General features: G+C 43.4%; 1 protein-coding gene across 1 annotated transcript; it reads left to right on the forward strand.

Moving 5' to 3' along the window:
* Positions 1-1,134: 1,134 nt before the first annotated feature.
* Positions 1,135-9,107, forward strand: LOC137299541 (procathepsin L-like). Its single transcript, XM_067968355.1, has 6 exons — positions 1,135-1,224; positions 3,873-4,034; positions 6,219-6,431; positions 7,496-7,661; positions 8,190-8,292; positions 9,011-9,107. The coding sequence occupies exons 1-6, from the start codon at positions 1,135-1,137 to the stop codon at positions 9,105-9,107; spliced, it is 831 nt and encodes a 276-aa protein (XP_067824456.1).
* The last annotated feature ends 1,286 nt before the right edge of the window (positions 9,108-10,393 follow it).

Raw genomic sequence — 10,393 nt, forward strand, 5'->3', positions numbered from 1 at the left:
AATTGGCCTAAAGTTTATTCTCTGTTGTTTTGCCTCTCCTAGGAGATTGCGTGGCCGTTGGGCGGGGGAGGGATGGATAGGGGTCATGGTGTGTTTAAGTTACACCATGATAGTGTGGGACAACCTTGATGGACCAGCTGGTCTTTTCCAGTCCTTTGTTTTCGTAAGGTGGGAACCCTTTCAGAGTTATTACAGTGATTGCATATTAAGGAAAAGCAATCGTCAGATGATCTCCATCTCCCTTAAATTCACTCCCCAATCACAAGGCACAGTGCCTGTAATAGTCAATCTCCCAATGGGCCCTCTTAGAGTCCAGCATCTGTATTCTGTAATTGGGGAAATACTTGGACCGAGCAGTCGAATAAACTGCTTTAAAGTGTCAGCATGAAATGGGAACATCCCCCTTCGTACATTCATTGGTGTAAATCTTGACTTTGTGCGATAGTATAAAACGAGCGATAGCGAATCAGCAGCCCGTTTTACATCTTTCCTGATTTTTATTTCCATTGAAGTCTTATTTTCCCTTTCCTAGCAATTTTTAGCAGCCCAACTGTAATCAGCTAGATCATCACAGACTGCAAATTCAACCCAAGGCCCACTGGTCTTTATTGTTGCTGTTACATCAGGCCCATAATTTTTCTTTAGCTAATTTTCTTGTTCTTTTCCCTGTTACTTTATTATTTCCCTAAAGAGGGGCAGGTAGCCTTTCAACTGTGATTACCAAGGAGATGTACAAAGTGGGGCTGTGTCCATTCACCCTGCAGATCTCCCCTGTCCCTAAGCAGAGAAGCAGCTCACAGCCATACAGCTCTTCCTCGATGGGACGGCAAGGATTGGGACTCCGCCCTTCTGGGGAGCTGTCACAAAACAACGTGGAAAGCCTGCAGAATGCCTGCAGTCGGATGCTGGTAAAATGGCTGAAACGCAGAGGAAAGCATGGACAAGGTCACATGGACTGGTGGAGTTTGGGTTTTCAAAGAACATTGGTTTGTTGACAGGGAATGTTAATAATGAGGGTAGGAACGTGAGATTTTGGACTTGGAACATCTCTCCATGTTTTTCTCATTTTATTGCCCACAGCTTTTCACAAAGACATCGACCCTGTGACACATTTGAGCTGTTAGATACTTCACCATGGAGCTTTCCCACTTTGTGATGTGCATCCTGACTGTTATCTCCATGGCCTCGGCTAATCCGGTCAGATATGAGGAGAACTTTCATGAGGTAAGAAATCCAGGTCCAGAGAGAATCCGTACAGAAGGAAATTCTTATTCTGTTCCAAACAAAGTTAGCAGTTCTGGAGCTTGATACCAGAGGGTATTTGAGTTGATCTGCTCCAGTCTGGAGGCATGTTGAGTGGAGCCCGTACATATCAGGCTTCATGGTAGATCTAACAATTTAGAATGTTCACTGAAACATTCTAAAAGAACCAGAGGGAAAATGAAGAGAATTATTTTTACACAGCTCGTTATTATGATCTGGAATGCACTGCCTGAAAGGCTGGTGGAAGCAGATTCAATAGTAACTTTCAAAAGGGAATTGTATATATACTTGAGAAGGAAAAATTTGCATTACTATGGGGAAAAAGCAGGGGAGTGGGACTAATTGGATAGCTCTTTCAAAGTGCCATCACAGGCATGATGGGCTGAATGGTCTCCTTCTGTGCTGTAAGATTCTATGGGGGGAAAATTGGATAAGGGCTATTTTTGGGCGCGGGTAGCGTGATGCGCTATTACCCCGTGCCCAATGACCCCTGCGTAGGCAGGACACAAGTTCCGGCCGGCCTGAGGACTCACCTGCAATTAGCATTCCATTCCGGGCCTTGCATGTGGAATCAATGCAATTCACACTTTCCACCACCAGGGGGAGCTCAATCTCTTAAAGGGAGAATGTTTCTTAGAAATCTCTTAAAGGTAGCTGATACCTATTGTTTGCTGAAAATAATAGTCTACTGTCTGCACGGAGTCTGAACGGAATCAGACATCACACATGTAAAACACAGATGCAGGTCCCATCCCTATGTTTACACACTGATGAGTTATGTTAAAACATTGTATAAAGGTTGCGCACTACTAAATCCCACATCCTCCAATCTGCATGCCGACCTCACCAATCTGCCGATCTGAGTTGGTACCAGGCCTGCAAGAGTGCGTGCACCAAGGTTCTCTGCTGATGCAGTAGAGACCTTGGTGCAAGAGGTGGACAGGAGGAGGGACATCCTATATCTGCGGGGGGAACGGGGCTGAGGGGGGAACGCAGGAGGCCCTCCAGACATATATCCAAAAGGCAGTAGGAGGCAGCGGGGGACGAAGTAATGCCAGGCGCACAGCATCATGACGTGAATGCAGTGCAGGAAGAAATTCAATGCTTTGACATGAGTGGTCAAAGTGAGTGAGGTCAACTGTTAAGTGGCGTCTCCTACCAACTGCACCATGCACTACACCCCCATCACCCACATACTAACAAACTCTTTCCATCAGTACTCAATTCTTCCACCCGAAGATGCTTCCTCTCACCCTTATACATTATCAGTGCTCCAAGATGCCCACCCACAACTCACAGGCCACACACACTGGCAGCTATTCAACAATGACAGGCACATCACCCAGACACCCGTCCATCTTTCTTGCAGGAGAAGGTGGCGCACATCAGGAGGCAGCAAGTGGCAGTGGCATTTAGTCCCTCGAGCCTGTTCCCCCATTCAATGAGATCATGGTAGACCTGTTACCTAACTCCATATACCCACCTTAGCCCCATATCCCTTAATAACATCGGTTCACAGAAATCTATCAGTCTCAGATTTAACATTCACAAGTGAGCTAGCACCAACTGCTGTTTGCAGAAGAGCGTTTCAAATGTCTCCCACCCTTTGCGAGTAGAAGCATTTCCTAACTTCACTCCTGCATGTCCTGGCTCTAAATATTAGGCTATGTCCCCGGGTCCTAGTATTCAAGTATAGGAGACCTCCAAAAACAGTTACAAATGTCTCGGCAGCCAGAAGTAATAATCCAGCCACTAATCTGGAAAACCTGCACCTTTAAATAACGTTCATTGTGGGGGGGGGTGGGGGGGTCCTCCAGGTACTCTAAGACACGTTCAGATGGTCGGGGTAGAACTGTGTGTTGAGTTGAGCATTAAGTCCCAAAATGGTGTCTATCACTTTAAATCAGCGTTGCACACTGATTGAAGCCACTTTCTCCCTTCTTTACATGATTCCAACATTCGTTATCTGCGCCTGCGCTAACTCCTATACCAACATGGCGTCCGGTGCACGTCACGCTGGAAACGTGCGTGCGCATCCAAGACGCCATCTTGGATGTCAGAGAGGCCATGTAATGCCGAAACAATGGGCGCTACACGGCCCAATTTAGCGCCCCATGATTCTGTGATTAGGGTGGAGATTTCAGCAACATTTTAAAAAGTCCTTTTCGATTTTAAGGGGCAAAAGAGCCAATGAGCACCTTCCCTCCTCCAAGATGTACAAGTTGGCATCAATTCTACCTTCTAGAAAATACTCTAAATAAATATGGATGTAGAACAAGAGACTAATTGCTGCCTAGGATAAAGAAGGAAAATGTACATTTAAACTGGCCTTTGATCAATTTGCGGCTGAGTGAGAGAATACAACTGGATGTATTTTCCTGGTTTAAGACTAGGTTGGTTAAGCAACCCTGTCTATGGCACCTGGGTCAGTTGTGGTCATTGCTTTGTCCTTGGGCCTGGGTTGTGAACCTCAACTTGTTTAATGTGAGCAAAATGATTCCCATCAGTAATGAGACCAGTTTAGTAGAATGGAGGTTGACTCTTTAGACAGATTTGTTTTTACTTTGTAGAAAAATACATTACTTGATTGTACATCACTTTTCCCTCAGATAATCCAGGATCTCCGTCAATTGTTGAATGAGGAGATTGTAGCGGAAGCGCCAAAATATATGGACCAGGTTCTATCAGATGTTGCTGAGGAAGAGCTGAATTCTATTCCAGATGAAAAGGACTGGCGTAAGGATGGTTACGTTAGTGCCATAAAGAACCAGGTGACCATCATTTTTCACAATGTCTGTTCAATAGAACTGTGCCAGGCTGCTGACACAATCCAGTTGGAAGTGATTTTCATTGTTGAGAAGAGAAACAGATGTCAATTCTTTGCCCATTTTTTTCTCTTCCCTCTCTCCAGAGCAGCCCTCCAGTACCTCATACACAAGTAGTCAGTCATTGCATGTGAAGTCACATAGCTGATGTTACAAAGTTACTTGATTGCCGAGGTATTGCAGCTAAATCTGATCCTGTCATCTGCAGAAGTCTGTGCGCACACTGAGTGAGAACCTGGCTGACATTTCCCCCCCTGCACTGCTCCCTGTTCCTGCGCTGGTCAACTCAGCACAGCCAAGAGGTGTGAGACCTTCCTGATCTGTATGGTCAAGTGCATAACCTGACATTGCATTTGACCACTGAGCCACTGGGAAGCTGAATATTTAATAAACACCGGCAGAAGTCCTGCAACTTTTCTCACAGTGAGTCAGCTGTAGTATGGACTACCTACAGCTTGCATTGCAGCAACTCATCAAAGTTACTTTGACAGCCCCTCCCAGTCTCGCGAGAAGGGCAAGAGCGCCAATATCATGGGAACACCATGGAAACCCCATCATATCCTAGTTCCCCTCCAAATCGCACACCATCCCGACAGGTAGACATATGTCGCCATTCCTTCCTCATCATTGGGTCAATATCCTGGAATTCCCTACCTAACACCATTAGGGGAGCACCATCACCACAAGGACTGCACCTTCACCACAAGGACTGCACCAGACCAAGAAGGCGGCCCACCACCTTCTCAAGGCAAATGGAGATGGTCAATAAATGCCGCCTTGTCACCTTTACCCATAAAAAATAACAAAAGATATTCGTTGTTCTATAATAATATTGATATTATCAAAAATGTGTGATGGGAAAATTGTTACAGGAAGTACATGTGACACTTATAGAAAGTGCACACCTATATGCAATACTTTTAATATATTATAGATACACAGGTAAAGGGAATAGCCCAGAATTAGGTATTTTGAGAAACAGGCTGCATGCGCTTTCTGTGCCTACAGGACTGGTTCTTGACATTCAGATATCTGAATAATTAAATTCACATATAGGCAATCGATATTCTATACTTTGAAACTATTAGTTGTCACTTTAAGTGATAAAGGTTCGAGATAAAGAGTTTCAATATGTTTGGGCCTCAGCTGTTTACAATATATATCAATGACTTAGATGAGGGGACCAAGTGTAATGTATCCAAGTTTGCTGATGATACAAAACTAGGTGGGAAAGTAAGCTGTGAGGAGGACACAAAGAGGCTGCAAAGGATATAGACAGGTTAAGTGAGTGGGCAAGAATGTGGGGAAATGTGAAATTATCCACTTTGGTAGGAAGAATATAAAAGCAGAATATTTTTTAAGAAATGTTGGCAGTCAGAGGGATTTGGGTGTCCTTGTACACGAATTGCAGAAGGTTAACATGCAGGTACAGCAAGCAATTAGGAAGGCAAATGGTATGTTAGCCTTTATTGCAATTGGGCTGGAGTATAAGAGCAATGAAGACTTGCTGCAATTATACAGGGCTCTGGTGAGACCACACATGGAGTACTGTGTACAATTTTGGTCTCCTTACCTAAGGAAGGATATACTTGCCTTAGAGGGGGTGCAACGAAGGTTCACTAGATTGATTCCTCGGATGAGACGGTTGTCCTATGAGGAGAGATTGAGTGGAATGGGCCTATGGTCTCTGGAGTTTAGAAGAATGAGAGGTGATCTCGTTGAAATGTATAAAATTCTTAGAGAGCTTGACAGGGTAGATGCTGAGAGGCTGTTTCCCATGGCTGGAGAGTCTAGAACTAGGGGTCATAGTCTCAAGATAAGGGGTCAGCCATTTAAGACTGAGCTGAGGAAAAAATTCTTCACTCAGAGTGTTATGAATCTTTGGAATTCTCTACCCTTGAGGGCTGTGGATGCTCAGTCGTTTGAGTATATTCAGAACTGAGATCGATAGATTTTTTGGGCACTAAGGGATTCAAGGGACATGGGGATAGGGCAGGAAAGTGGAGTTGAGGTAGAATATCAGCCATGATCTTATTGAATGGTGGAGCAGACTCGAGGGGCCGCTTGGCCTACTCCTGCTCCGATTTCTTATGTTCTTATGTTGGTATTTTCAATGTATTTGCTTATCAGGGCCAATGCGCTTCCTGCTGGTCCTTTACTGCAACCGGGACAATGGAAGGACAATGGTACAATAGCACAGGTCATCTCATCCAACTCAGCGAGCAAAACCTCGTGGACTGCGCAAAAGATAACGGATGCGATGGAGGATCGGTGAAGCGAGCATTTATTTATATGCGTGACGAAGGAATTGAACCTAGTCATTCGTACCCCTACAAAGGAAAGGTACACTTACTGCCTGAATGTTCACATTTCACACAGTTGAATGTGGATATCCCTTATCAGTTCTGAAAGAAATTCTGGTTTAATTTTAACAAACTGTGTTTACAGAAGCTGCCTGGATCTGAATATCCTGATGTATAGTGCCACATAAATGAAATTCTAAAAAGGAGCAGTTGAGACATTTCCTTATTCGTAAAGTGTATTTTCTATGGTTCTTCCCCAACAGACCCTCTCCTTCAGTGGTCATTTCTGAATTATAATACATTTCAATAACACTCACTCATTGATTGTTGTCACTTCTTCACACTGTTCCCTTGGAGAATAGTGGAGGGATTCATAGGTTGGTTAACAGTCTGATAGGCCACGGCATGAACACTCCTTCCATGGCTGAAAACATCTTTACACCAGCTGATGGGGTGGTTAGTCCTGTATGGAGGGGAGGATTTATGGACTCCCACAATGTTGGGGGGGGAGATGGTGGGGTTACCCACACCTACCCACCAAATGCAAGTATCCCACTGAATGTCAACGCAGAATTCAGAGCCGAGCTCCAGTCTTCTCTCACTAGGCCTGCCTGGCTCGGAGGTAGGAATCCTACCACTAAGCCAAAGGCTCGCTTCACTCATTAAGGTACAACTGGAAAGTCTTTACTTGCTCAACTGGCCTTTCTTTATTTTTGAAGCCTTGACCCTGAGTGCTGGTAGGCTCTTTGATATTGGAGGTCAACACAGCCAAGCTCGATAGTGATATCAGGAGTACGAACCCTGACTGATCTTTCCCCTCCCTAACCCAGGGGTACTGAGGCCAATTGTAGAGTTCCTATAGCTGCTCCAGTTGAGATCAACTAACTTGATCACAGATCAGGGATAGTGGTTGGGGCCTCCCTGGGCTTCATGGCTCAGCTCCTTCCTGGCTAAATGTGCGGACACGCTCAGGAAAGATTCCCTTTTCTCATTTCATATCATTTTGGAAAAGTTAGTAAATAAATAATTCATAAGTAAAATTCTGGGAATCATTTACCTGCTAATTTATTTTTTAAAATGCGCTTTTTCCTCTCCAATCTGCAGAAGGGGACTTGCTCATTCAATTTGTCGGACTCTATTGGCACACTTACTGATTTCAAGAGACTTAGAGGAACTAACGAGGCAGAAATAATGAAAATAGTGGCGAAACATGGACCAGTTTCCATCTATGTTTTTATGTCAGAAAAGTTCCTGAACTTTAGAGGCACAGGTAAAGGAATCTTTACTCTGCTCTTCAGTCTCTGTGGTTCAGATCATGCAATCTACTGCACTGGGCATCCATTTTAACAGTCCTATTCGGACTGAACAAATCATTTGATACAAACTGTGGTGACGGTAATCTCACTGAGGTGTTCCTTTTAACACATTAGTCTATGCATTTGCAAGTTGTAGAGTAAAGCTCCCACTACGCTGTCCCATCAGACACATCTAGGTAAGGTACAGCATGCTAGATGTAGAGTAAAACTCCCTCTACACTGTCCAGGTAAGGAAAAGATTAAATATTATTAATATGTAAATAGCACTTTTTTCAAATGGAAAATTAAATACTAAACTTAAAAATAATTTTACTAGTTGACAAATTTAAAATTGAATGAAAGCACCTTTTGGAAGCACTTCAGTGAAATTGTGCGTTACCTGACAATTTAACCCAATGTCATTTGTCTGACTTTTTAAATCATCCCTTTATACTCTGAAATTTGGGCTTGAAATGATGTCCTCACACTGAGGTCCTTTACAGGTATCTTTAATGATCCTAAGTGCAACAAGAAACCTAACCATGCTGTAGTGGTGGTGGGTTATGTGAATAAGCCTTCAGAAAAGTATTGGATCATTAAAAACAGGTAAGTGATATGGACTGCAACATAAGAGTCAAAGAGGTGGGGAACGCTTGGGATTTTAGAGACGGAACCCATAAAGGACACTCAAGGTTTATTTATCTGGTCATGAGGGAAAGCTAAGGAAGTTGGGCTTGTTTTCTTTTGAAAAGAGGAAACTTGCATTTACATAGTGCCTTAATATAGGAAACATCCCCCAGATGGATGCCAAGCTGTAGTAGAAGGGTTAGAAGAGGTGACTGAAAGTGTGGTTGAAGAGAGAAGTATCATAGTATCATAAGAGGAGGCCATTCGGCCCATCATGCCTGTGCCGGCTCTATGAAAGAGCTATCCAATTAGTTCCATTCCCTTGTTCTTTCCCCATAGCCTTTTAAATTTATAGTACCATAGTGTCGGAAGTGGGAAGAGGAAAATCAAGGCAGAGAGGTTCAGGGAGAGATTTCCAAAGTGTAGGACAAGAGAACTGGTGGCTCTGTCAATGAATAGATTGGAGGGCATGATGCCTGGGAGGCCAGAGCCAGATAAACAAAGAGTGTGAGGTGGGATGTGAAGTGGAGGGGAGTGTATAGGTGGGTCAAGTCCATGAGGGATTTGATTTCCACCAATTTTAGGATGTGCAGGTGTCATTGTTATAAAGAAGCAATCGTGCAGCGACCCTTACTATCTTTACTTTGAATGTGACACGCCCTATTTTGGGTATTAACAAATATTCTCGCTTTTCTAGCTGGGGAACAAGCTGGGGTGACCAGGGCTACATGAAGATGATTATGAACAAGAACATGTGTAACATGAACTACCTCGTCTACTACCCAATAGTCTAAGGACATGTGGTTTCAAAAGATAAAACCAACACTCTGGAGAAACAGATTCTGCAGAATTCCAACTCTTAACTGCTTTGTGTGCATTGCTTGATTGGGGGTGTGGGCTAACTCTTTCCTGTAGCTGGTGACTACATCTCATGAATATTACATTTCATTAGGATTCTCAAGTGCAAACAAGTTTGCAGGAAGAGCCAATGATCAAAGTATTTACTGTGTTGCCAATCACCATTGGGAAATGGCCTCTTATACTTTTACTTTTGGTGTCATTCTATTCCATTATATAACATGTAAAAGGAAAAGCAATAAAAATGAATAAAGCAGCTATATAACTTGATGTTTCTGTACACATTATGTGGAACCAGATCAATTTAGTGTTAGAGTACGGTTGTTTTACAATGAAAGGCTTCATACATCTACGAGTCCATAGCGTTCTATAAAATTTTACAACTCAGATGGAGGCCATTTGGCCCAGTGCGCCTGTGCTGGCTCTCTGAAAGAGCTATCCTTTTTAAAAATTATCATGTATTCTGCTTCCACCACTAGTTCTGGCAGGGCATTTCATGTCCTAACAATCCACTGCACAAAAATAATAAATAAACAAACAAATAGATATTAATTATCTCTACCTTTGTTCTTTAGGTGTCGATCTTAAATTTATGCCCACTCGTCACTGACTCATTGGAAATAGTTTTCTTCAATTACCGTATCAAAACTCCGCTCATTTTTGCAAACTTAAAACAAAATTTGCAAGGTGTATTTTTTCACATGTCCCTTCTATATCATTTCCTCTCATATTGATCTTAATTTTTAAAAAGGATAGCTCTTTCAGAGAGCCGGCACAGGCGCACTGGGCCAAATGGCCCCCATTTGAGTTGTAAAATTTTATAAAACACTATGGACTTGTACCTCTATGAAGCTTTTCATTGTATCCGCAATAAATTCTCTGCAAAATGATAGTAACTCACCCTTGGCCCTCTGCCCTTGCAAACTACTGCCACATCTCCAACCTTCCTTTCCTCTCCAAAGTCCTTAAACGTGTTGTCACCTCCCAAATCCGTGCACATCTTTCCCGCAACTCCATGTTTGAATCCCTCCAATCAGGTTTCTGCCCCAGCCAACTTATCAAAGTCACAAATGACATCCTATGTGACTGTGGTAAACTATCCCTCCTCATCCTTCTCAACCTGTCTTCAGCCTTTGACATGGTTGACCACACCATCCTCCTCCAACGCCTCTCCTCCGTTATCCAGCTGGGTGGGTCTGCACTCACCTGGTTCCATTCTTAT

Source organism: Heptranchias perlo, chromosome 29 (assembly GCF_035084215.1).
Source record: "Heptranchias perlo isolate sHepPer1 chromosome 29, sHepPer1.hap1, whole genome shotgun sequence".
Lineage (NCBI taxonomy): Eukaryota > Metazoa > Chordata > Chondrichthyes > Hexanchiformes > Hexanchidae > Heptranchias > Heptranchias perlo.

Bases quoted from the DNA above. Each gene is read 5' to 3' on its own strand.
- LOC137299541 (XM_067968355.1), top strand. From the start codon at position 1,135: ATGGAGCTTTCCCACTTTGTGATGTGCATCCTGACTGTTATCTCCATG. The intron at 1,225-3,872 runs GTAAGAAATCCA...CTTTTCCCTCAG, and splicing joins ATGAGGAGAACTTTCATGAG to ATAATCCAGGATCTCCGTCA. The intron at 8,293-9,010 runs GTAAGTGATATG...TCGCTTTTCTAG, and splicing joins TATTGGATCATTAAAAACAG to CTGGGGAACAAGCTGGGGTG.